This window comes from Stegostoma tigrinum, chromosome 19 (genome assembly GCF_030684315.1).
Source record: "Stegostoma tigrinum isolate sSteTig4 chromosome 19, sSteTig4.hap1, whole genome shotgun sequence".
Lineage (NCBI taxonomy): Eukaryota > Metazoa > Chordata > Chondrichthyes > Orectolobiformes > Stegostomatidae > Stegostoma > Stegostoma tigrinum.
The window spans coordinates 39,165,124-39,192,456 of record NC_081372.1 but is presented as its reverse complement, the minus strand read 5'-3'; the positions used below and the strand labels follow the sequence as shown (position 1 = coordinate 39,192,456).

Sequence of the window (27,333 nt, the reverse complement as noted above, 5' to 3'; positions counted from 1 at the left end):
AATGAGCTTGTAGCGCAGATTAAAATCGGCAGGTATAATGTTGTGGATATCACGGAGACATGGCTGCAACTGAATTTGGGCTGGGAATGAAATATTCAAGGATACACATTCTATCAAAAGGACAAGGGTTGTATTGCTAGTAAGAAATGAAATTAAAATCGATAGCATGAAGTGATAGAGTCAAAGGCATAGAATTTGTGTGGATGCAATTGAGGAACAGCAAAGGGATAAAGACCATGATAGGAGCCATGTACAGGTTTCCAAGCAGTATTCAGGATGTGGAGAAGAAAATAAATCAGGAGACAGAAAAGGCATGCAAGAAAGGCACTTTCAAAGTAGTTGGTAGGAGATCACAAGTAAAGGAATTCATAGAATACCTACAACATGGATATTTGGATCAGCTTGTGCTAGAGAACAGGCAGTTGATGTGGATTCGTTGATGTGTTAAGAGGCACCCCTGATTAGGGAGCTGCAGGTGAAGGAATGTCTAGGGGACAGTGACAATAATATGATAGAATTCACCCTGCAGTTTGAGAGGGAGAGGTGGGCAGTGCTGATTGGAAGGGGGCCTGAGCAGGGAAGGCTGTGTAGCTGCAATGAGGGGAGTTTTTGAGGGTGGTTTGGGAGGCACAGCATAAGTTTAACCCAAGGAAGAAGAAACATATTAAGAGGAGTACAAGGTGACAATGGCTGACAAGGAAAGTCATGGACAGCATAAAAGCAAAAGCATACAATGTGAAAATTACTGGGAAGCCGGAAAAACCAGCAGAGGACAAGTGAAATAAAACAATGAGGGGGTGAAGATGAAATATAAGAGTAAGCCAACTAGCAATATAAAAGATTCCAAAAGTTTGTTTTTAGGTATCAAAAAGAGAGGCAAGATAGACATTGGACTGTTGAAAAATGAGGACCAAATAAATGATAGAGGAGATAGGTACTTTGCATCAGTTTTTACATTGGAAGACACCAACAGTATATCAGAACGTCAAGAGAGTCAGAGGGCAGAGATGAGAGCAGTGACCATCACTAAGGAGAGTGCGCAAGGCAAGCTGAAAGGTCTCGTGGTGGATAAATTGCCCGGACTAGATGGACTGCACCCTAGGGTTCAGAAGGAGATAGCGGAGGAGATTGTAGAGGTATTGGTGGTGATCTTTCAGGAATCATTAGTGAGACTGGAAAATGGCTAATGTAACACCCCTGTTTAAGAAGTCATGGAGGCATAGGACGGGAAACTATAGGCCGGTTAGCCTGACCTCAGTCATTACTAAGATTTTAGAACTCATTAAGGATGAGATTGCAAAGTACCATACTTGGAAGAACATAGCAAAATAGGACTGAGTCAGCATGGCTTCGTCAAGGAGAGGAAATGCTTGACAAATCTGTTAATTCTTTGAGGATGTAACAAGCAAGTTAGACAAACAACAGCCAGTGGACACAACCTATTTGCATTTCCAGAAGGCCTTTAACAAAATGCCGCACAGCAGGCTATTAAATAAGAACCTGTGGTATTAGGAGCAAGTACTCGCATGGATAGTGGACTAACCTGACTGACAGAAGACAGACTAGGCATAACAGGTGTTGTTTTCAGGATGGCAGACAATGACTATTGGAGTTCCACAGGGGTCCATGTTGGGGTGACACATATTCATGTTGAAAATTAATGATCTGAACGAAAGAACTAGGGACCTTGTTGCCAAGTTTGAAGATAACACAAAGAAAGGTGGAGGGGACAGATAGTGTTGAGGAAGCGGAGAAGGACTTGATCAGGCTAGGAGAATGGGCAAAGATGTGGTAAGTGAAATACAATATGGGAAAATGGAAGGTTATGCAGTTGGTTGGAAGAATACAGGCATAGACTATTCTCTAAATGGGGAAAGGCTTCAAAAATCTTAAACACAAAAGGATTAGATTAGATTCCCTACAGTGTGGAAACAGGCCCTTTGGCCCAACAAGTCCACACTGCCACTTGAAGCATCCCACCCAGACCCAACCCCCTATAACCCACACACCCCTGAACACTACGGGCAATTTAGCATGGCTGATCCACCTAGCCTGCACATCTTTTGGACTGTGGGAGGAAACTGGAGCATCCGGAGGAAACCCACGCAGACACGAGGAGAATGTGCAAATTCCACACAGACAGTCGCCTGAGGCTGGAATTGAACCTGCATCTCTGATGCTGTGAGGCTGCAGTGCTAACCACTGAGCCACCGCGCCACCCTAGGATGTGGGAGTCCTAGTTCAGGATTCTCTTAATCTTAACATGCAGGTTCCATTAGTAGTTAGGAAGGCTAATATAATGTTAGTATTCATTTCAAGATGGCTAGAATCTACGGCCAGAGATGTGTGCTGAAGATATACAAGACCCTAGTCAGACTGCATTTAGAATAGAGAGCAGTTTTGGGCCCAATATCCAAGGAAGTTATGCTGGCATTGGAGAGGGTCCAGAGGAGGTTTACAAGATAGATGCCAGGGATGAAGGGCTTGCCACAGGAAGAGAAGTTGAGGAATTTGGGTCTTAGAAGGATAACAGAGATGATACCGAAAATTACAAAATATTGAGAGGTCTCCATAGAGGGGACGTGGAAAAGATGTTTCCACTAGTCAAAGTGTAGAATCTGAAGGCACAGACTCAGATAGAAGGGATGACCCTTTAGAATTGAGAGGAGGAAGAATTTCTTCAGCTAGAGGTTGAAAAATGCAGAAAACGGACCTGCTGATTCCTCAAATTCTGTCCATCATGCAAAAAGCACAAATCAGGAATGCAGCAGATTACTCTACAGTTGCCTGGATTAGTGCAGCTCCAACACACAAACTCAATCACATCCAGGAAAGCAGCACTTGATTAGCACCCCATCCGCTATCTTAAAACATTTATCCACTTCCCACCAGTGCAGTAAGTAGCATTGTGCATCAGCTACAAAATGCTCAACAGCCCAGGTTCCTTTAACAGCATCTTCCAAAACCATGACCTTTACCACTTGGAAGATCAAGAGCAGCAATTTACCAGTGGATTTTGCTCCTTAGCTTGTCCATGATTGGCTAAGTAATGAGCAGTAAGGAAACTCAGGGTGGGCACTAACAGATTACCAGTGCCTTTTCCTCAGGGCTGGGATCCTGGAGAGACATAGATATTCCCCCAACTCCACATCAAGTGAGGGACAGCATGGAAGGGGGTGGAAACTGGGTTGGTGGGAGATGGAAATGAGAAGGAGATTGGCTTAAGAGTAGTGTTTCTTATTGCTCAATCTGGCAGTTCCATCTTCTGGGGCTAGGCACCGTCACCCAAGAGAGGGCAGGCTTTGGGAGGAAGAGGCAAGAGATGGAGAGTATGGTGTGTGCAGGAGGCGGGGGGGTGGGGGGGCACAGGGGAAGTTGACTGCAAGAGGAGTGCGGAGGTAGGACTGGAGGGAAGAGGAGATGGTGGTGGTTACAGATGAGCTGAGCGGGGGGTGGGGGGTGGGGGGGTGGATGGGATCAAAAGGACATGGAGGGGGAAATAAATAAGGTTATGAGAGATGTAGTGACAAGGAGGAATAGGCTACTGCACGAAGAGTGAGAATGGGAAGGGAGGTTGCAAGGTCGGGGAAAGAGGAAGCCTGTACAAGGCAATAACAGGAAACACCCATTAACAAAAAGAATACTCAAATAGCTATGATACAAGAAAACTTTAAATCACCAAGGTAATGAATTCCTTGCAAATTAATGTGAAATCTCTAGTTTAAGACTGTACAAGAGCAATTCTACTTTGTTGAGGGGTGGGGAATGACATAATTCAGTGGATCCAATTGGAAAGAATATGTGTTAGCTATGACCTCATTAATCAGTGTACAGAACTATGTCAGTTACTTTGAACAAAACATTTGTTAAATTATATCTATTGACTTTCACCAATTTAAATACTGTGGTGTCTAGGAAATCAACACACTCCCTGTGTGTTGTGACTCTAAGCTGAATGGAAAGTTGATCATTCAGGATGATTTATTTCAATTCTGATTCCGTACATGTCCAAGTACCATGTCAAGAGGAATACAGAACTTATTGTTACTTATCACGTGACATGATGTAATGTGTCAAGGAATGAAAAAAACCCAAATAACAAACACAGTCTGAGAAAATTTCAAACAGATCTCGAGAAATAAAGTTGCTGACCTCTGGTTAACAATGAAAAAGTATGAGAAAAATCACAATTTATCTGTAATCTAATTAATGATTTATTAATTTTTCAAAAAGCTTGAAACAACTAACAAGAAACAAATCACATTACAAGGCAGTAGCTAGAATTTATTCAAAATGCAAATATCTATTTTTAAACATGATTAAAGTGCTATAATGATTCTCAGACTGAAGAGATCCTGCGTTATAAAATGTATCCTCAATCTGATGTTTAATATATCTTAGAGTTACCTAACCCAATTGTATCCTAGAGTACCACACTTGATGATAAATGGTAGACTTATGATACAAAGAGTTGAATTATTATTGCCATTACAAGTGTTTTTACCTAAAGAATCAAAAAAGAGCACAGGATAGTTTGTGAACTAAACTGCTACACAGCAGTAATCATAGAATTAATTGCTATTTGACAGAAAAGCAGGAAGAGGTAGTTTGTCTACGAGTTCATGTTTCTGTCCTGCAGAGAAAGTTCAATGGCTTCCTGTACCATTTCATCCTCGTCAACATTGTAATCCTGAAAAAGTGTAAATTTATACATTATTTAAAAAGCAATTTGATAATTGATACAGTAGATGTAAAAGTTGTGCTTTAGCTTTAGAAATTTGCTCTAAAAGGTTATATTCCTGTAAACCAGATCCAGCTTCCTGAGAACTATATTGGCTTTAAAACCAACTAGATTCAAACTGAGTTCTATGTATCACCATTAGCACACTGAACAGAAACACTGATCAATATTTAATATCAAGCTACATTAGGAGATAGCAGGCAGATGACCAATTGTTGATGAAAAGAATGAGGCTTTAAGTAGCTTCTTCAAGGTAGAGGAGAGGGGTTTAAGGAGAATATTTCACAGCTTTGGGCCTGTAATTCCAGCTACCACTGGTAAAGTGATTACATAAGAGCATAAGAACTAGGACCAGGAGTAGGCCATCTGGCTCCTCAAACCATTTAATAAGATCATGGCTGATCTTTGAGACAGCTCTACTTACCCTCTCATGCACCATAACCCTTAATTCCTTTACTGTTCAAAAATTTATCTAGCCTTGCCTTTAAAACGTCTAGAATACCCGAATAAGATCGTAAGATATAGCAGCAGAAACTGGAAGAGTGCACAGAATCTGGGAGAGATTTGAGCTTGACCAAGGTGGGATCAGAAAACAAGGACAAACCAAGCAGCATTGTTTATCCAAGAGCCCACGTAGTTCAGTGAGCAGATAACGGAAAATTAGGTTTGGTGCATTTTGGGACACAGACAGCAGGCTTTTGACTGATTCTGAAATTTGCTAAGGGCAGTTCACAATGCACTAAAATATTGAAGCAGATGAAAGAAGGCAGGGGAGGAATGAGGCAAGTTTAGAGGTGTAAATCAGTAATCTTGGTAATGGAGCAGTTGTGGTTGGGAGTTCAAGGCCAGGTACACCAAAATTGAAAACAGCCTGGTTCAACAACAGACAGTTATCCAGGAGAGGGAATAGAGCTGAACATTAGGGATTGTAATTTGTGGTCAAGGCCAACAATAGTGACTCTAATTTTCTTCATATTTAGTTGATGCAAAGTTCAGTGTATTCAGTATTGGATGTCAAACAAGCAGGCTGACAACTGACAGAAGTCCTAATTAAGAAAATCAGTAAATAGAACTTAATATAGTCCTTTCCAAGGAGTCAAGATATCCCGATGTGCTTCACAATAAGTGAATTGTAGTGTATGAAATACAGCATAATTTTCACAGTGTCAGTGATACTGGCAGAGGTTTTAAGTTATGGTCAGAAAACAAGAAAGCACCTTATCTTCGTCAAATAGTCTTTTACATCTGTCTCGGAGGTTAAACCTTGGTTTAAATGGAACACTTTCCAAACATTCTCCCATCATGATCGCACTTCAAGGCTTCAGAGTAACCACAAGCTCTCAATGAGAGTTAGACCAGGAATACATGAGCAGCTGGGGCCAAGATGATCTGGGGTTGGGGTAGGAGGAAGATCAGCATGTTTATTCTTCAGGAATGTTTTAAAAACCAACCATTTCACTAGCTTTCTGCAGCATGAATCTGGCTGAGCACATGACTCCATACCTCCTGCTGGGAAATTTAACATCTTATCTCAAAAATGCTAGCTCTGAAGGTGCAGCATTCACTAACTGAAAAAAGCATCAACCTAGATGAGGTGCTCAGGTTTATAGAATGGGAATTAAACTAATGATCCTCCACTGACTCAATAAATCCAATTTGGTTGAAAAGGTCTCATGTCAGGAAAACCCAGATTATTACCTGAGAGATTTGGTGAAACATTGTTTACAGACATATTGCCCATTTGGTGGCTTGGATTTCTCAAGAACAGCATTAGATTTCTCAACAGCACATACTGATAAGCAACGATACACACATTCTTCCATTTTCCTACAAGTTTTTCGCTTGAATTTACAGACTGTCCAGTATGAGGCTTCCTCTAATGTTATTAGTGGTATTAATGTTGTTCAAACAGCTTTCAAAGAAACTTGTTTGAAAGGACAAGTCAGTAGGGAAGCAGGCTGAAGTTCTTGCATGGAATTTTGTTTACTCGAGGGTTTTCTGAAAATGAAAGTACGTACCACAAAAGTATCATATGAAAACCTATGACGAATTTTCAAATGTTGTATCAAGTTTGCACTTTTGAAGTTCGGGTCACCCCATGGCATGGAGGAACAAATTGGGCAAACCTGGTTAAAAATACAAAATGGAATGCAGAAATAATTGAAAACCATCAAAAGGAGAAATGAATTGCACAAATCTGATTTGAACAGTATGACAACAAATATTAATTATTCCCACTGTCTTTTACACTGTTTCAGAACAAATTTGTGTGAACAGGTTGAAGATTGCTACAATTTACAATCTACTTCAAAATTAGAAAGAAAGTGACACATGGTATAAAATAATCTGCTGGAAAATTGGTGTAATGGACAAAAGTTTCTTGTTAGGAAATAGTAAAGCACTCTCATTCTCTCAAAAACTCTGCGAAGAAAGAAGTCTCAGTCCCACTCTCCTACCCATGACTGGCTCAGCACCATGTCGAGCAACCCTTGAGGTAGTGGTGGTGAGCTGCCTTCTTGAACCACTGAGGTTCATTTGCTGGAGGTAGGGTCATAGTCATGGGAACAGATCCTTCGATCCAAATAGTCCACACACTGGTCATATTCCCAATTTAAACAAATTCCACTTGCCTGCATTTGTCCCATATCCCTCCAAACATTTCCTATTGATGTACTTAGCCAAAAGTCTTAAATGTTGTAACTGTACCTGCATCCACCACTACATCCAGCAACGGGGAAGGGACAGTGATACTTTTCTAAGTCAAGATAATGAGTGGCTTCTGGAAGTTGATTTGCAATGGTGGTGTTCCCATGTATCTGCTGCCCTTGTCCCTGTAGATTTTAGTGGTTGTGGGTTCGTAATGTGCTGCCTAAGGGGCATTATGATTTTCTGCAGTGCATCTTGTAGATGGTACACACTGCCACTGAGCGGTGATGGAGGGTATGGATGATTGTGGATGTAGCGCGAATTAAGTAGGCTGCTTTGTTCTGGATGGTGTCAAGTCTCTGGAGTATCTGTGAAACTGCACTCATCCACGCATGTGGGAAGTATTTCATCATACTCCTGACTTGGGCCTTGCAGGTGGTGGACAGGATGGACAGAGTTTGGGGAGTTAGATGGCAAGTTACCTACTACAGGATTCCTAGCTTCTGACCTGCTTATAGCTACAGTATTTGTATAGCAAGTTCAGTTCAGTTTCCGGTTCACCATAACTCCCAGGATGTTGGTAGTGGGGAATACAGAGATGGTAATGTCACTGAACGTCAAAGGATGATTAGACTCTCTCTCATTGGATCTAGTCATTATCTCATGCTTGTGGAGTTCAACTATTATTTGCCATTTGTCAGCTCAAACCTGGCTATTGTCTAATTCTTACTGAATTTGGATATGAACTGCTTCTGGATCTGAAGGGATATGTTATCCAAAATTCTTTTGGGCATCACCATTTTATTAAAGTCAAGCTTGGGAGGAGCAACACTGGCAAAGTGAGTATTACTAATTGTGACTGAGGTGGTGACATGCCACCTCCGTGAACCATTGCAGCTTATCTGGTATAGGTACAACCTGTGTTATATTTTCCTGACACAGTTTCCACTCTACTCGGGCACTGCATTCTAGATCCAAAACATCCGCTGTAGTCAAAACAATTTTTCACAGGCTACTTTTGATTCATCCTCTGCTATTTATCCGAAAAACCAAAAATGAAAGTCTGTATTTCTGGTCCCCCATCCTTTCTTCAACAGGGAGTGTCGCTTGCTACTCTGTCCAACAACATGATTTTGAACACCTGTTTCAAAATCTCCCCTCACGTTGCTCTCCGCAGAGCAGGCCCATCTTTTTTGTGCAACTGAAGTTCCTTGGAACCATTTACATTATTTTATTTTCCTATGAAATGTTGTGCCTGCAATTAGGCTCATCGCACCTAGTCATGTCAGCAAGTCCTATTAGCAATCACATTCTCACTTGTCCGACCAACCTCAGTTTGCGTATAAATAATCTCCCTACATCTGTCCTTCATTTCATAATGCCTCTCATCATTCCTTCTTCCAACATTATCACTTCACACTTCTCTACATTCAGTTTCATCTGCTACTTGTCCACCCATTCCACCAGCTTGTATCCTCGAAGTTTATCACTAACCTCCTCAGTTCAAAATACTTGAGTTTTGACTCATTTGAAAAATTTCTAAATGTGCCCAACCAAAAGTCTAGACATTAAATTAATATCAAGGAGTATTTCTAATAATAAGGCTCAGGGAACCCTACTGTACATCTTCCCGTATTTTCAAAGGTAATTGTTCACCATAGAGTGGTATGGTGGCTCAGTGGTTAGCACTGCAGCCTCACAGTGCCAGGGGCCCAGGTTCGATTCCAGCCTCGGGCGACTGTGTGTGGAGTTTGCACATTCTACCCGTGTCTGTGTGGGTTTCCTCCGGGTGCTCTGGTTTCCTCCCACAGTCCAATGATGTGCAGGCTAGGGGGATTGGCCACAGAGCTTAGGGGGATGGGTCTGGGTGGGATGCTTCAAGGGGCAGTGTGGGCTTGTTGGGCCGAAGGGCCTGTTTCCACACTGTAGGGAATCTAATCATTATTTCACTTTCTTTCATTCAGCCAACTTTGTATCCATGCTGCAAATATCCCTACTATTCCAAGGGCTTCAGAGAGTTAAAGTGGAACATTACTGGTTTGTCCACAAACAATATTTTTATCACATTTAGTACAACTTCATGGAAGACACTTAATGTAAATGGTTTTAAATTTTATAGTATAACAATTCAGGGGATCCAAAAGATGTGCATCATATAATAACTCAAAAGATTTCGTTTTAAACTTTAATGCAAAATTTTAGAGAAGAAATACTTAGGAAGAGGTGTTTTAAAGAAAATGGCAAGTTTGTTGCCGTTGTAAATATTCTGGAGTTATATAAACATCAAATTAACTGTGCCATATATAAACATTCTTTTCATTCTTAGCCTTTATTTATATTAGATCACTTCAACATTTCAAGATAACAAAGTGTGAAGCTGGATGAACACAGCAGGCCAAGCAGCATCTTAGAAGCACAAAAGCTGACGTTTCGAGCCTAGACCCTTCATCAGAAAAGGGGGATGGGGAGAGGGTTCTGAAATAAATAGGGAGAGAGGGGGAGGCAGATCGAAGGTGGATAGAGAAGATAGGTGGAGAGGAGACAGACAAGTTAAAGGGGCGGGGATGGAGCCTGTAAACGTGAGTATAGGTGGGGAGGCAGAGAGGGGATAGGTCAGTCTGGGGAGGATGGAGAGGTCAAGTGGCGGGATGAGGGTAGGAGGAAGGAAATGGAGGTGCGGCTTCAGGTGAGAGGAGGGGATAGGTAAGAGGAAGAACAGGTTAGGGAGGCGGGGACGAGCTGGGCTGGTTTTGGGATGCATTGGGGGGGAGGGGAGATTTTGAAGCTTGTGAAATCCACATTGATACCATTGGGCTGCAGCTTCCCAAGCGGAATATGAGTTGCCGTTCCTGCAACCTTCGGGTGGCATCATGGTAGCAATACAGGAGGCCCAGGATGGACATGTCGTCTAAGGAATGGGAGGGGGAGTGTAAATGGTTCACGACTGGGAGGTGCAGTTGTTTACTGCGAACCAAGCATAGGTGTTCTGCAAAGCGGTCCCCAAGCCTCCGCTTGGTTTCCCCAATGTACAATGTGCAGGTGAACATCTGCCTGATGTGGAAAGTCATCTTGGGGCCTGGGAATGTGGGTGAGGGAAGTGGTGTGGGGGCAAGTGTAGCACTTCCTGCGGTTGCAGGGGAAAGTGTCAGGTGTGGGGGGGGGTTGTAGGGGAGGGTGGACCGGACAAGGGAGTCATGGGGAGAGTGGTCTCTCCGGAAGGCAGACGAGGGTGGGGATGGAAAAATGTCTTTGGTGGTGGGATCGGATTGTAGATGACAGAAGTGTTGGAGGATGATGCGTTGTATCTGGAGGTAGGTGGGATGGTATGTGAGGATGAGGGGGATTGTCTTTTGGTGGTTATTGCGGGTGTGAGGGATGAGTTACGGGAAATGTGGGAGACACGGTTGAGGGCTTTCTTGACCACTGTGGCAGGGAAATTGTGGTCCTTGAAGAACGAGGGCATCTGGGATGTATGGGAGTGGAAGGCCTCATCCTGGGAGCAGATGCGGCGAAGGAATTGGGAATGGAATTTTTGCAGGAAGGTGAGTGGGAGGAGGTGTACTCTAGGTTGCTGTGGGAGTTGGTGGGCTTGAAATGGATATCGGTTGCTAGGTGGTTGCCTGAGATGGAGACAGAGGGGTCCAGGAAGGGGACGGATGTGTTGGAGATGGCCCAGGTGAACTGAAGGTTGGGGGGAAGGTGTTGGTGAAGCGGATGAACTGTTCGAGCTCCTCTTGGAAGCATGAGGCGGTGCCGATACAGTCATCGATGTAACGGAGGAAGAGGTGGGGTTTAGGGCCAGGGTAGGTATGGAAGTGGGACTGTTCCACATAACCTACAAAGAGACAGGCATAGCTTGGGCCCATACGGGTAACCATGGCCACTCCTTTTGTCCGTAGGAAGCAGGAGGAATCGAAAGAGAAGTTGTTGAGGGTGAGGACGAATTCGGCGAACCAGATGAGGGTGTTGGTGGAGGGGGACTGGTCAGACCTGTGGGACAGGAAGAAGCAGAGGGCCTTTAGGCCATCTGCATGGGGAATGCAGGTGTATAAGGACTGGAAGTCCCTGGTGAAAGAGGTGTTGGGGAGAAAATGGAGTCCAGATAAGTGGAGATGAGGGATGAGAGCAGGAGCAGGCGGAGACAATAGGTCGACCAGGGCAGGCGGGTTTGTGGATTTTGGGAAGGAGATAGAAGCGGGCGGTGCAGGGTTGGGGAACAATGGGGTTGGAGGTCGCCTGAGGTGATGAGGTTGTGGATGGTTTGGGAGATGATGGTTTGGTGCTCAGGGGGATGGGGTCGGGATCCGGGGGCAGTAGGAGGTGGTATCAGAGTTGGCGTCTGGCCTCAGCAATGTAGAGGTCAGTGCACCATACTACAACTGCGCCTCCCTTGTCTGCGGGTTTAATGGTGAGGTTGGGATTGGAGGGGATGGAGCGGAGGGCTGCACGTTCTGCAGGGGAGAGGTTGGAGTGGGTGAGGGGGTGAAGAGGTTGAGGCGGTTGATGTCTCGACAGCAGTTGGAGATGAAGAGGTCGAGGGCGTGTAGGAGGCCTAGGGGTGGTGTACAGGAGGGGGACTTGCGTTGGAGGTGGGTGAAGGGGTCAGTGGAGGGAGGGTTAGGCTCCCAGTTAGAGAAGGAGCGCGGAGGCAGTAGAAAAACTGCTCAAATGTTCAATGTGACTGGTATTCGTTGATGTGTGGGTGGAGGGAGACAAAAGTGAGCCCCTTACTGAGGACTGACCGTTTGTCCTCAGTAAGGGGGGAGGTCTGGGGGGGGATGGTGAAAATTCAGCAGGGCTCAGTGTGGCTGTCTTCTCTGGGGTTGCTGGCTGTGGACACTGTGGGTGGAGCGATGTCAGTGTAGGCTGTGGGCGGGGTTGCGTCGGCTGTGGGTGGGGTTGTGTCAGCAGTGGGCAGAGCAGGGTAGGCAGCTGCAGTGGTGGTGATGGTGATGTATGTGGTGTTCGTTGTAGAAGTGGAGGCGGTGGCTACAGCAGCGGTCGTGTTCACGATCCTGGAAGTGGTGTATCCGGCGGTGGCGGATGTGACGTCATCAGTGGGTACTCTGGCAGTGGCCTCATGGCCAATGGCAGCGGGTAGATTGTGGGGGAGGTGCAGGGTCTGGCTGGGGATGTGGGATGTGGAGGAATCCTGTTTAAGGTGGCAGGGACCAGTGAGTTTGTTGTACTTACAGCTTTTGGTGTCCAGTAAAGTGGAGTAGAACTGAGTGTACAGGTTGTGGATCCTACGGAGAGTACAAAAACAGGAGAGGTTCTTTGCAGGTCTGGGAGAAGGAGGCACTGAGCTGGGGTATCAGAGATAATGGGAACTGCAGATGCTGGAGATTCCAAGATAATAAAATGTGAGGCTGGAGCTGGGGTAGGCTGGATTGCAGTGCCTGGAGATTCCGGCACATTGCTGCAAGTGTGTGTTTCAGGACTTGCAGGGAGAAACTCTTCTGAAGGGTCTCGATGTTATGGATGTAGATGTGGTCACGGTTGGGGCCAAATTGGGAAGTCTTGAATGTGGACTGTAGTCCATTGGGGATGATCTGGTTCCGTAGGCAGGTGCTGAGGAAGGTGACGTGGCTGTGGTACCTGGTTTGCTTCATTACATGGTTGAGCAGTTTCAAGGCCGAAGAGATTACAAGAGTAGCAATATAGAAAGACAAATTTCAAGTGAAACACAAAGCCATGTGCAAACTACACTGAATCAAAGTGATAGAATATAGATGATGATCATTTGGTTCACCATACTTCGGCTAACTATTTCAAAGAGCTAGCTCATAGATTTGCAAAAGTTCCCACTACAAGTACTTCTCCGGTTATCTTTCGAATACAATCAAATTTGCTTCCACCATCCTTTTAGGCTGTGCATTAAAATAACTTGTTTCTTAAATATTTCCCTCAACATCTCAGCTCTAGTTCTTTTCAACAAATATCCTAATTCTGCCTTCTGCCAGAGTTTCTCAGTTACATGTCAAAACAGTTCATGATTTTAAACACCTGTCAAATCGCTCCTTTAAAAATAAACTTCACTGCTCTACATCCAATTTTTCAAGTTTGGTCAACTATATGCAATCCCTGGAACCATTCTAATTCTGCTGTCTAGCGCCTTGATATCCTTCTTGAAATTAAATGTAGTGCCCAAAAGTAGAATCATCCAAAATTAGTCAGTATTTTAAGCTGTGCTCCAGATAATCTTTAAAAAATGTTTGGCACAACTTCATTGCTTGGTGTACTCTCACTTTAATTGTCAACTTAAGATCACACAGCCCTTTCAAAAAGGTGTTCATCTATATTCCCAGCATTCTGCTTCTGCGCCTGCTTTAAAACTGTCTCATTCAGATTATGTTGTCTCTCACTGTAGAAAACTGAATCCCCTCACACCTCCTAAATTTTGTTTGCCTTCTATCTGCCCAATTCATTAGACGATCTTATGCACAATTCTATTTCCAAATGCATGCAAACATTAAACATATCTAATTCAAGTTATTAATATCATAAACAGTTGCTGCAACACAAGGATTCGTGAGGGACACGAGACTTTTCAGTCTGAAATAAAAATTGTTTGTCACCATTGTTTGCTTTCTATTCTTTGACTATTATCCTTTTGATCCTCCAATTTGGTTCAAGTCTATTATGTGATACTCTGGTAAACACCTTCCAAGACATCAATTCACTCCACAACTTCAATGAATTCAATTAATTCAAGCATGTTGTGTCATTAAAAAAACAAACCAGAGTGGTTTACTATCCCACATTTCTTTTTGTAAATGCTCATTAAGTTTGTCTGGGATTCCTTTTCGTAAGGCAATGGTTTGTGTCCTAGTGATCAGCTCTATGTTAAGCATTGTCAGATGTGGGTCAGGTGCCCCACTATGCCACATTTGCTGCACAGGAAGACAGTGGCCTGAAAAAGAATGTGCTGTTATAAATTTAAAGGATGCAGAAATCACTGACTGTACCAACATTTATTACCCATCATCTCTGTTCTTGGTGAACAGTGAGCTGTCTTCTTGAAACCACTAAAATCCGTTCGGCATGGGTGGACCCACAGCACTGTTCAGACGGAGTTCTAGGATTTTGATCCAGTGGCAGTGAAGAAATCACAACATAGTTCCAAGACAGAATAGCAAATAGCTTGGGGAGGGGGGAATCTTGCAGGTGGTGGAGTTTCTATGAATCTGCTGCCATTGTCCCAGGTGGAGGTGGTTAAAGATTTGGAAATTAATGTCTGAATGAAGGGCTTTCAGAAGATCTTCAGTGTATCTTGGAGATGGTACACATTGCTGCTATCATGCACCAGTAGTGAAGGGAGTAAATATTTGTGGATGCAGTGCCCTTGTTGGCTTCTGTTCTGGGCCTTCTTCTCATCAAGTTGAGAGTCCTTTTTGTTTAGCTTGCCTAGTCTGACGCGAGTGTCGGTTAGCTGCATGTCCGGTTTGCAGTAAAGAGTGATGTCAACGGTGTGGGTTCAATTCCCAAGCAGGTCAAGGTTATCATGAAGGATTCTCTCAACCTTTCCCCTCACCTGAGGAATGGTGACCATAAGCTTGAACCACCACCAGTCATCTCTCTCTAAAGTACAATTTTCAGTTCTGGAATCCACATTATAGGAAGGATATGATTACACTGGAGTGGGTACTAAAGAAATTTCCCAAAATGGTGTCTGGGCTGGAGAATTTTTGTTATGAAGAGAGACTGGATAGATGGGGTGGTTTTCTTGGAGCAGACGAGTCCAAGGGGTACCTGATTGTGAAGTATAAAATTACGAGGGGCACCGACAAGAAGGAATTTTTCCCTTTAGTAGAGGGATTGATGAATAGACTGTACAGATTTAAGAGGTACAAGGTTGAGAAGGGATATCAGGATTTTTCTTTTCTTCCACAGTGGTGGACATCTAGAACTCACTGCCTGAAAGGCTGGTAAGAGGCAGAAACTTTCATAACAAATTATGTAGTATTCAGATGTATACTTGTGATGACAAGGCACAGAAGGCCATAGACCAAGTGCTGGAAAATGGGATTAGAATAGCTGGGTGCTTGTTTTTTGACTTGAGCAGACTCAATGGGTCGAAGGGCCTTTTTCCGTGTACAGACTCTTAAGACTTGAAGCATTAACCTTGTTTATCCCTTAAAAAGATGCTGCTCGACCTGTTGAGTTTCCCCATAGCACTGTGTTTTTACTTCAGATCTCCAGCACCTGAACTATTTTGTTTTAACAGATGTTGTTGATATACCAATAAGTGGAACAAGTACGTTTCAGGATCTTAGGAGTTGGTGACCTTGTCCTACCAAGAAATTATGAAGATACATCCGTAACAGTGAAGGTGGAAACTATTCAGACTTTCTCCTGCCTAGCATACATTATCCAGATTTCATAATTGTAGAGGAGTATACCTAGTACGCTCACAGTCTGGCAATCTCAAGTCACGTTGCTGTTGTTTCACGCTCTTACTCAACTTGGGCATAATAGACATAGCTTTTGTGGTGTGGCCTGTATTTTCAGCATAAAGTGACAGATTGCTGCCAAATGTGGAGTTTAGTTGTGTGAACTGTTACCATTATGATGGGAGGAATGGGCTAGGATTCAAGCCCTAACATTATTATGAGTATGAAACAAAGAACTGCAGATGTTGGAAACCTGAAACAAAGTGCTGGAGAAACTCAGCAGGCCTCAGCAGCATCTGTGGCCAGAAATCAGAGTAAATGCTTCAAGTCCATCAACCCTTTTTCAGAATAGTATAAGTATATTGATTCAATCATCAAAATAGTCAATTGATTCCCTTTTGCACCATACCCCAGAATAACACAAACTTTCACCAGGCTTCTTCAAATGACCTCAAAATAATCAGCTCATTACAAATGCAATTTTCTTCCTAAAACAAATGACGAACACGAGTTAATATCCAGGCTATAAGTCTGGAATTACACCAATATCCACAATCTCAAACCAAGAAACACTTATACAGCACAAGACGACAACACAATCTCTATAGGAGGGGTTAATCCTTTTTAAAAACAAAGCAAAAAGAGAAACAAAATCACTTCTATTGGCCATGACCAAATTCCAAGCTAATCTAGATAGAACTGCTTTAAAAAAAAAGTATAATACTTCTTAAAGTAGTAAAGAAAAAGCACTTTTATATATCCATTTTTTACCTAATGATTTAAAATAAAACTCACGTTTACTGTGAGCCTCATCTTTGAGGAGAAATGCAAAGCACAAATCTTGCTGATCCTAAGTTGGCATCACTCTCTAACTACCCTTTTGTTATTTGTTTATAAATACTATACATCTGAGAATAATCTACTTTAATTGGTCCAGTAGTTTTAGAAATGGCAGTGATGAACAATGACAATGTTGAAATGGCAGCTTTCACCACTTTTGCACATATTCAAAGCCAGCATAACAAATAAAATAATATGAACCATTTCAGTTCTCTTTGGGCCAGTGGAAAAAGTTGTAAATGGAGGAAATAGTGATCAGAAAACTTACATAAAAGCTTTGTACCTTCGTCTGAGTGGCACTTTAAACACAACAGTACACAGAGTACTGTAACAGAGCTAATTGAAGTGACTATCACCAGTCTCGGAACAGTTCCACACAAAAAAAACTATACATTTGGCACCAAACTGAAAGCCCCACTCAAACAGCACATCGCTGGTGACCATACAAAAGAATAGTTTTTAAACCACAGTGTATCAGCTGCAGTTGGGTTTTAAAAACACAATGTACATTTGACAGTCCTGATCTTTGGCAACAAGAACCAAGAAAGGTTTATCAAAACATCTCAGTCTCATGAGATTTCCTTATATGGTTTAACGAGAGTCAAACTGCCAAGTTTTGGTCATATAAATGAGGTTTACAACATGCTTAAAACAAAAGTTAATGATGGGACCTATTATTGCATTTCCAATATATGTACATACTTACACATAAGCATGTGCACACAAAACAACTGCCATAATTTGAAGAAACATAAGTAGATATTCTCTGGATTTGTCCAAAAATGGAATTGCAAGTATGCAGGAAAAAAAAGTCTTTGGAATTAACAATCTCATGGAGGACCCCCAAATAACTAGATAAGTCTGCACAGTTCTGAATTCTGGAAGCTTATTCGACAACTTAACAGGTCATAATTTAATAAGTAAATGCTACATTTCTAAGTTCTGTTCATAGATTTTCATGTGTACTAATACAAAATTAACTTTTTTTGTAGAACTTAATATCACGTTCTGATGTGTTGAAGGATAAATACATTGCCAGGAATAGTACAATATCACAAAATCAGGATGCTCTCACATCTGATCTTTGGCCTGTGCAGTGTAACCTGATCTGAACTGGGGACGTGGTAGAGACATGAGAGTTAGGCTAAGGTGTTCACTTTGCTAAGGTGGGTGAAAAGCAAACAAAGCCTAGCATTACCCTAGCTTTTTTAATTTGTCTAGTGTCATCCAGTAAGACTGTAAGGATTGATTAGTTGTACTGCCTCCCCAATAAGTCTGTCAGTGCTCCAACTCCAGTGTTTTAACAAATAGCTATAATGAATGGTCACATTCTAGAATAATCTGATACCTTTGGAAACAGGGATTGCTGATACTATTAAAACAGTTAGATTAATCTATCTTACATAATATAAAGCAGTTTTTAAAAAAATCTTACCATTCTTCCATATTCTCCTGTATGGTTTGTACTGCAATGCTCAATCAAGCTATCTTGGTCCAAGTTTTTAGCATTGCAGTATGGACAGGTAAATGTAAAGCGATTCGGGACATTGCTGAAACACAAGAGGCACAATACAACTTTTATTTTACAATTATATAATTAAAAGGCACATTAAGCTACTACTAAAAGATATTATCATGCCTAGTTCAGGCATGTCATATTATAATTTTTCAGCCAATGCTTGTAAAATTTGGACACAAACAAACAAGCCATTTAGAAGTCTGCTGCAAATCATGCTATATTTGGCTTCGGATTGTAGACAGCATTAAGTCAGCATTAATAAATACAGACATTGGTAAGGGAAGTGCACAGCCATCTGTGGAATCCACACTTCTCCTTAAGAATGGGCCACCACTGAAAGACTGTGGACATTCTTGAATGCCTGACCCTATGTTCCGTGCTACTCTACAATCATGTGGTTAAAACTGGTTCTAGGCACTGGATTTTTAAAAAATTACATCAGGACTCAAGAGGTCCATCAGAGTCACTGCCAATCAGGCTGAAAAAATAAAAACATTCTCTGAAACCAACAACAAGACATCAAGAAGCCAATCAGTCCAGTTTTACTGTTCACCTAAGAAATAACCTCCCAGACATTCAACTATCAAGAGATCTCATAACCTATGAGCCCTTTCCTTTACAAAATGCTCACTTCAATTTTAAAATGTTCAATCTGTTGAAGAAAACATTGCCTGACATGTGGGAGGCTGGAGATCATAAAACCAGAGAGCAAATTAAATGTAAAAATGCATATCTTCATTTCAGTTTAACATGTATGTCAGTGCACATGCATGAAACCAAGTATGTGACAAGCTTCAAGTTGGGTAAGGAAGTGAGATAAATTACTTATAAAACCTGTTGGATTATTTACTTGGTATACATGCTAAGGGTAAAAGGAGATGTATCCACATTCGTGCAAAAGATGCTGATTACTGGCATTAAAGGAAGCACATATTTTTGTCTGTGATTGTGTGTTTTTTAAAAAACACACACAGTCAGTGAAGGAAGAGCAAACATTTAACTTAAGATCAAATAATTCTGGATAGATGATGTATAGCAGGAAATAGCATTGTCAGTATGGTGTTACACTTTATTAATTGTTAATCATTAAATTTGGTAAAATGCCAAAATCATTCCTTATTCAGTGTTGGCAGACTGTAATTACAGAGGCTATGCAACTAATCAATTCTTACTCAGTCTCATTATTACCCTTTATATATGCATATGTACATAAAAAGGTGTAGAAAAAAAGAATTTGGCGGTCACTGAGCTCTCCCAACCTTCCAAACCAGTCTTGTTGAACTTGTTTCCACTTAGTTTAGGGTAATGAAGTACATTGTAACATGAATTACAGAGTTATAGAGTTAAAGAGTAACATCGCACCTAACACAAGTCAGGTCTCTCATGAAACCTGAAAAGGAAACATGATCATGCAGGTATATTTCATATCAAAAACGTTACTCTACGTTCCCTTCACAATTACCAAAATCTAATAAAAACAGTCATATTCTTGAAATTTCAACAATTTATTCCCAGACAGCATACTAACGTACTCATCCAGAATCGGGAGACATCTGAAGAGTATGTTCTGATTCAATCTGATCACCACCTTCAAAATGTTGTGCCATAATTAATAATAATAAATCCCCATTTGCCTATTACATGTCCCATAAATTAAGATGGATTTTTTTGAAAATTAATGCACAAAACTCGCCAGAATACTTTGTTACCTGCCCTTTGCTTCTCCAATTACTTGAAACAAACTATCAATAATCTCAGCCCTGGTTTGACCATTCCAGTTAGCAGGCAGTATGGTCTTAACACTCCTCAGGGTATGGCAAAGCATCCTATGGCATTAAACATACTGAGCAGAGCTCTAACCTGATTGACATACTGAAAACTACAGCTCAAAAAGTAGACAGTGTACAATGTGGGACTAGGTAACCAGAACAAAAGAAGAATAGCAGTGTATGAAAAGGAGGTAAGAATGTGGGACATAGATAAAGAAAGTAGAAGCCCAAAGAGTTTCAACAATGTTAAGCAGAATGGAAGCAGAAGCAAAACACTGTTCATATTGTCCAAAAGAGCTGGGCAAAAAAGCTACATCCAAAGTAAACCTGAAAACATTAGAGAATTAAGAACATAATTTTAAAAATGAAAAGGAAAAGGAAAACTTTAAGACAGCATCAGAAGTGAGGTAGAGCACAAACCTTTGCCTCACAGTAGCACTCGGGTGGTCAAAGGACAGAAGAACACAGACTTACACAAACCTTTGCAATAGGCCGCTATAATCCGCAATTTGTAATTCCTTAGACAATCTATTTACAACGTGGAGACATGTAAAATAGGTTGTCATCAAGCAGTTTTTTCCTTTCACTCAAAAACAGCTGGTACTACTCTAACTCAATTATGCATCAAACTCATTGCATGAATAGCAAAATTGTCTTGCACAACTAGAAGTTATCTTTCCAAGTGACTATATTGCAAAAATATCAGGCAAGATTGCAACATCCAACACCGATTCTAGTTTATTGTCCAAATTGGGGAAAAAAAAGTGTGATCCCATGTAGCATAAATTTAAAAAATTGTTTCTTCACACACAAATTGTTTCATCATTTTTTGATGCAAGGGTTAATTTCAATCGAGACAATTTTGATTATTCCACATTGAGCCAAACTCTCTGAAGTCAATCTGTGGACAAGTGATCTGTGGCAATTTTAAGTCAGTCTGTTCTTTGTAAATCATTTCAGTTCATGAAAGTCAAATGACGGAAGTCAAAAACTGATTGTTCATACTTTACTATCATGATGACAACTTCTGTCCCCATTTTTCAGATGATAATTGTTGGTGGTGATTCTATTTCCATTTACTCCTCTAAACATACCTTTGTTTCTCTACCTATCACATTACCACGTTATCATCTAATCCCTCTTCTTTCCAGTGTATCTCACATACTTCCTTTTGTTCTTTACTACCTCCCAGAACACAACACCCTCCCCAGACTTTTTCTCTACTTATGCACTCGGAGGTTTAAAACGTATTCCACCTCTAACATTTTCAGTTCTGAAGGTCATCTATTGAAACATTAGCTCAAATCAATACTTGGTTTACTTTAAGTCAGTCTTTGAAATTTTTCATGACTCAGTTGAAATGATTGCTCCGTAGCCAAAAGGACATAGCAGGAATTTTGACCAGTGAAAGATGCTGACCTATATCTGAACAGCAAAATACAATCTAAAAAGCACTGCATTCAAATGTTTTAATTCTTCAAAGTAAAACAAAAACAAATAGATGCAGTTAAGAGGAATGGGAAATAATTAAATATAGTCACCTAAGGCTGGGATGCTGATCCTTCATGGATGCTTTCACACCTTCAGAAATAAACTCCCTGTATTTCGGGCATGTTGCATTATGGGAACGCAACATTTTCATATAAACCTAAATAAGAATAATTTGGAAAGGCTACATCAATCATAAAAACAAGCAAAAAAATTGCACAATGAAATTGTACACTCTCAGCAACAGTTTCAAGGTCAAGTACAGTGTGATCTTTGTGTCAACTCAGTCAGACACTTGGTGCTGCACATTACTGCTGTGATTTATGCCTTTGTAGATAAAGTCAAGCTGCAGGTTTATAGCAAATGGAAGCCAACTTATGACTGGTTTTACTATATTTATCTGTGATACATTTTGGACAGCCTGATGGTGAGAAAATGCTATACAAGTGCATTGTTCAAATTATTTTTAAAACAAAACCCCTTAAACAGTATCCCATCATTTGCTGTAAGTGGACTGAATGCCAGATTAGTCATCAAGTCCTTTAGCGATAATTGTTCATTTAGCTGCTAACCTAACTGGTACCTTAGTCTTCAATAGGTTTTAGTGTTTCATATTAATATTACTCTAGTGCACCTTTATCACTGTTACAATAAAATACTGTGCGAATGACATCTCAGTCACAGGTTTTTTTTAAAATTACTCGATAGTTTACAAAAGGAAACATAAAATAGTTATGTAATGTACAACGTACTCTGATATTGCAGACGTTGGTAGCTCTCTCAAATACAGGGCAGATCAACCAGAGTACAACCATGTTTTTTACTTTACTTAAGCCCAGCTGCAGTTTTACACAAAGGTCTTTTCTGGGAGTCTGAGATTTTGACTGTTGTTATCTGAAAGTTGCAACTAATAAGCTGCTGCTATTTTAAAAAATACAACGCCTCCTTTAACAAATCAAAGCTTTATCCCACAACCTTTCCAAATGTATTGGTCTGACCAGTTTGGGGGATAAGGAATACTGCTCAGTATCTTTGCACACAATCTTATGGAAAATGGATTTGTACCTTTTGCACCCACTCTGTGTATCCTGGACACAAGCAGGAGAAAAAAAAATCCTGCACTGTGAAGTCAGTTAGGGATAAGCCAAAATATGTAACATTTTTCTCATCATCATTAGCAGTTACTACTGACCTGAGTTCCACAGCCACTGCAGCTTGTTGGAGTTACTTCTAGTTTCCTCTCAATTTCAACAGCTTTAGCTCCTCCCTTTAGGGGAGAACGACACACTGCACAAATTGGTTTTTTTGGCCTCTGTAATGCAAGCAGGCAAGCCTTGCAAAATCTAATTAAAAACAAGTTTAGAAATTATTGACCTTAAATATTTAATGGAAGATGGACGAACCATTCTTTCAACACTACCATTTAAAGTAAATAGAAATATAATTTAGGAAACCAAAACCAATATCCATATTTTAAAGTTTATTATTTAAAAAAAAACTAGTACTAAAGTATCTTCAAATCAAAATATTAACAGTTAAAAGACGACTATGGATTGCATTAACTACATAAGGGAGAGACTGATGCATTTGAGACAAATCTGGTTATGCCGAAATCACAAATTTGTTCAAGACCATTAGCTGTAACAGCTAATTCAGTTTACCACTAGTTCTCTCTGCTGATAGGTATTGGGCAAGGATTTCAGGACCCTGCAATGATGGTATGGAGCTGTACATCACAAGAGTAAAAATAACACAGTGGGGTCAGGGTTACAACCTTCTGGAATGAGACAAAGTCTTGACAGCAAATGGACATAAAAACATGAAAAAGAGTTAGACTTTAACAAATATAATAAGAACAGAGCCTGTATCTATGTTACAATGTATAACAATACTTAACACAAAGTTATAATATGTTGTGTTACTTTGAAATCTAAGCCTGCAGACAGTTCTTGACTGACTCCTTGACCAGTCAGCATTGAACCCAAACTCATGTTGCAGCAAACCAGATGTTAAGAGTTGTCAACAGAAAAACTAAAGTTCAGAAGATTTCCTTTGAAATAGCCTATGAACAATTGTTTTCTACAAAGGCATGGAATGGAAATGTTTATCTCCTGGCATAACGGGTGTCAACTTACTATCTTCAGTCAAGACATCTCTAGGACATGAGTTCTTCAATTGTTTCTTTGAATTTGCATGTTAAAAGAATAGGCAGTAAGGGAAAACAGGCAAGAGACTGGGTAAGGCAGCAACAATTCATCGAGATGGGAATGGAAACAGCACAGCTGCAAAAAAGAAAGAGGCAGGTGCTGAATGAGTAAGGAGGCAGAGGTAGACAACGAAAATGTCATGATGTTGTTAGGGATGCAAGAAGGTGACAGAAGAGAACAAAATGTAATGGATAAAGGGGCAGCAAAGTTTGCATAACGGAGGAAAGTAGCAGAGAGTGTGTAGCAGAGGAGAGATCAGGAGAGAAATCAAGAGTGAGTGATGAGTAAATTATGGGGGAGGGAACATAAAAGAGAATCCAAAGGAAGCAATTATTTTGCAAAAGAAAGAGAATACGCAGCAAATAGCCATAGTGTGTTTGCTCGTGTGCAATACAAAGCATTGTGTTACAGAATTGCACCATGATATGTGTAATGACATCACAGATTGACATTTCAATTCCCATGGCAGAATCAAGTTAATGTTGGTGTGATGATATGTTTGTGATGCAATAGTTGAAGAACAATAAATAGCACAGGATTTTAATACTAAAAAAAATGCCAAGGTAAAGATAGAAGAGAAAAATTAAAGTATCTCAGGGAATCAAGGTCAGTATAACACAGTTCCTGAATAAGGTGTTACAATGAATGATTAGACTTTGACAGGGCAGCATCTATTGAAAATGAAACATGACAATACAATTTTATTGATTATGGAAGTTCATATATAGGCTATAGTCGCCAGTTTGCAGGGTCGCACAGGAACCTTCTATGGTAAAAAAAAGAAAGGAAAAGGCATAGCGAGTAATCTGTTCAGACCTTTAAAGAATCCCGTAAAACACTAATTTCTTTATAAATGTTGACTACAATGCACGTAAATCTTGGTTGTTATATAAAACTTTAATCTGAAATGCTCTATCTAATTATAACGCGGTTAACGTTACTTCTGTCATTCCAGTGATCAAATTGGAATATTTGATGTTATGCTTTGCAGGGTAGGAACCAAAAAGCTCCAGTTGCCCAAATTCTCCGCAACTCAATATATAATAAAAGCTTAACCCATGTTATGCAGACTGCAGCCGACGGTGTTCATTCGAAAGATCATCGCTTAAAAAAATACCCGAACTTTTAGGAATTTAAGCTCTCCTTAACAGTAACTAAATTTAGTCCGATATGTAAACTAAACCCACAAACTTTGACTATGCAAACTGATTTAATTTTTAAAAAAATACAAAATGTTTTCTTACACATGACTGCACTCGACGCGCATAGGATTTTCATAAATTTCTAAACAAACAGAGCACGTTAAAGCTTCTTTGTCATTCCCAGCTGTATCTTTGTGACGTGACGCGTCTTCTTTATAGTTCGTCGCCATTTCTGATATTTTATGTCTATTTCCGCTAATGGCAACGTCACGTGGAGGCGGGGACCCTGGTCAGAGAAAAGGTCTTGTATCAGTCTTAAACGAATTGTACCAACCAACCTAAATGAGGCAGCATCGCCTCTCGTTTCGAAGGAGAAACACGGCTGTTACGTACCATTCTTGAGACACAAACACTTCCGGTGTAAAATGCCCTCAATTTAAAGTTGGAAGAGGAGAAAAAAAAAGAGCTTCCTTTTCACTTTACACTCATTGAATCTGTTCACTCTGTCACCAAATTCCTCTTTGAATGCGAAAAAAAACTGATCTTTCTTTCTGGTTCAACGCAATTTGCTCAGGTTGATTAAACAACTGACAATGTAGAAGTCAATTTATGGAAAAATTAAGTCGAAAAATAAGTGAAACCATAGTGCTTATTTTGCAGAAATTCACCTTTTGATATGTACTGGCACTTAACCTACAGTTTCTTTTCTCTTTTAAAATTCTATTACATACAATTTAATATTAGATTTTTGGCTCCTGCACTATTAATGCCAGTAGCCTTCAACAACTTTATACCACATATTATTGTCCATTTATGGGAATCATCCAAATGTCATCTTTGGGGCAATAATGAAACACAATTAATTTAGTTGCAAGTATACTATACTTATGCAGTGACAAAATATGACAAATAAAAAAATGCCACAGGCAGATGTTACCTCAGAAACAACATAGTCTCAAGATGCAAGGTTTCCCCATTTAGGGAAAGGTGATGGCATAGAGGAAATATGTTTCTGGACTGGTAACGAGGCAGCCCAGACTAATGCTTTAAGAAAGGTTCAAAACACCCAAATGCAGCTGATGCAATTTATATGAAATTAATAAAGAAATTCTAAATTATTAAAGATCATGTCATTAACTGTGAGCAGAACAATTACCATAAATTATGTAAAAAGAAACCCATCTTGTTCACTACCATCCTTTAGGGAAGGAAATCTGTCCTGCTTACTGAAATGTGACTCCAGACTCAAAGCAATATGGTTGACTTTTAACTGTCTTTTTTACCTAGTTTAACAGGCAATTTATTAATAACCACAATTGCTAGCCTTGTCAATCAAGTCCACAACCCATGGAGGAATAAAGGAAAACAAGAACAGTACTACATTTTTGATTCTTTCATTTTCACTTAGGACCCATTCACTGAAGATTGAGAAGACAAATTATCCCCTTTCTTTCTCTTAATGGTCGAAGCCCATTTTCCTAGAACTTAGACTTCTCTCTTTGATCAATCCTCAGTCACCTTTTTGATGCCTGTGAAGATCAACTAACTTGCTTCATACAACCATTGTACTCAAGAAAAATGAATTATCAACTTATGTTTTGCTAGCCTGCAATTGGTCTCCCTAAAGTAAATAGAAAATTACAAGCTCGTGAGGACTTAAAGATAAAATTCCAGCAATATTGGTAAAGCATCAAACCTTAATGACTCTTCTATTCAGAACTTGTTGAAGACTTGTTAAGGGATCTGTGAGGTTAGAGATATAGCAAATTAGACTAGACATTTAAATAAGCAACTGTCATACACGTTAGCAAAATGTTCTGTACAAGCAAGAATAAGGGCTATAAAAACATTTACCTTTTCAAGAAGACAAACTAGAAGCAGTGATGAAGAGGATGCCAACAGAGCATTAACACCCAGCCTCGAGAAACAGGAAAAAAAGTTTTGAATTGTACTTCTAATTTTGTAAATAACTACCTGTAGTTTGTTTTACTTACATTATGAAGAAACAATCATTTAGAATGATAATTATCTAACCAGTCTTTCAAATAGCAAAGTAGGAACAAAAAGGCCTATGCCTCCTGCTCCCAACTTGAGCAGCAAAATCTAGGAAATTGTCTTAAAAGTAACAGGCTCTTTTTCTATTGCAGAAGTTAACTGCATCCAAAACACAACAACAAATATTAACACAGCAAATAGTGTAAGAAGTTATGCAGAGCAACAACATCAAAAAATAAACAAAACCACAGAAAGCATCATTAGAAACCAGACTCAGAAGAAAGCAAGCACATATAATTCCCTTCCACCTAGAGCAGAGTTTATTGGCTAGAGTAACCACACACATTTTAAATCATGCAAAAGGTATTTGAATTTCTTTTGCTCAGCAAATATTATCACCATCATTGCTGTTCCTCAATTTGAGGATAATGTTTACTGAGCTGACTTTCTGCCATGAAGGAACACTTTAGTGAACATGCTGATATATGCTCACTACATTTCTATGAGCCATGTACTAAGTAATCTGTATTTCAGAATTTCATCCCAAGGAAGTAGAAACATATCAACCAGGCAACTAACCATTGCTAATAAGG

The 27,333-nt window shown here is 40.4% G+C and overlaps 2 protein-coding genes across 4 annotated transcripts in view; one reads left to right on the top strand and one right to left on the bottom strand.

Annotated features, from left to right (window-relative positions):
- The window catches only part of spata2 (spermatogenesis associated 2), a 157,406-nt gene that overhangs the window by 109,066 nt on the left and 21,007 nt on the right, over positions 1–27,333 (top strand). The window lies entirely within an intron of this gene.
- rnf114 (ring finger protein 114) overlaps positions 4,191–27,333 on the bottom strand; it is a 28,319-nt gene continuing 5,176 nt past the window's right edge. The window contains exons 2-9 of one of the 2 annotated variants that reach the window (XM_048549843.2): positions 26,600–26,663; positions 26,442–26,488; positions 24,848–25,031; positions 22,589–22,739; positions 21,450–21,556; positions 18,056–18,170; positions 6,760–6,867; positions 4,191–4,690 (exon numbers count right to left, since the gene is read on the bottom strand). In XM_048549843.2, coding sequence (XP_048405800.1) covers positions 4,613–4,690; positions 6,760–6,867; positions 18,056–18,170; positions 21,450–21,556; positions 22,589–22,739; positions 24,848–24,975 — 687 coding nt within the window. In that variant the 5' untranslated portion in view covers positions 24,976–25,031; positions 26,442–26,488; positions 26,600–26,663 and the 3' untranslated portion in view covers positions 4,191–4,612. The remainder of the gene's footprint in view (positions 4,691–6,759; positions 6,868–18,055; positions 18,171–21,449; positions 21,557–22,588; positions 22,740–24,847; positions 25,032–26,441; positions 26,489–26,599; positions 26,664–27,333) is intronic. The other variant, XM_048549842.2, reaches the window with a different exon arrangement.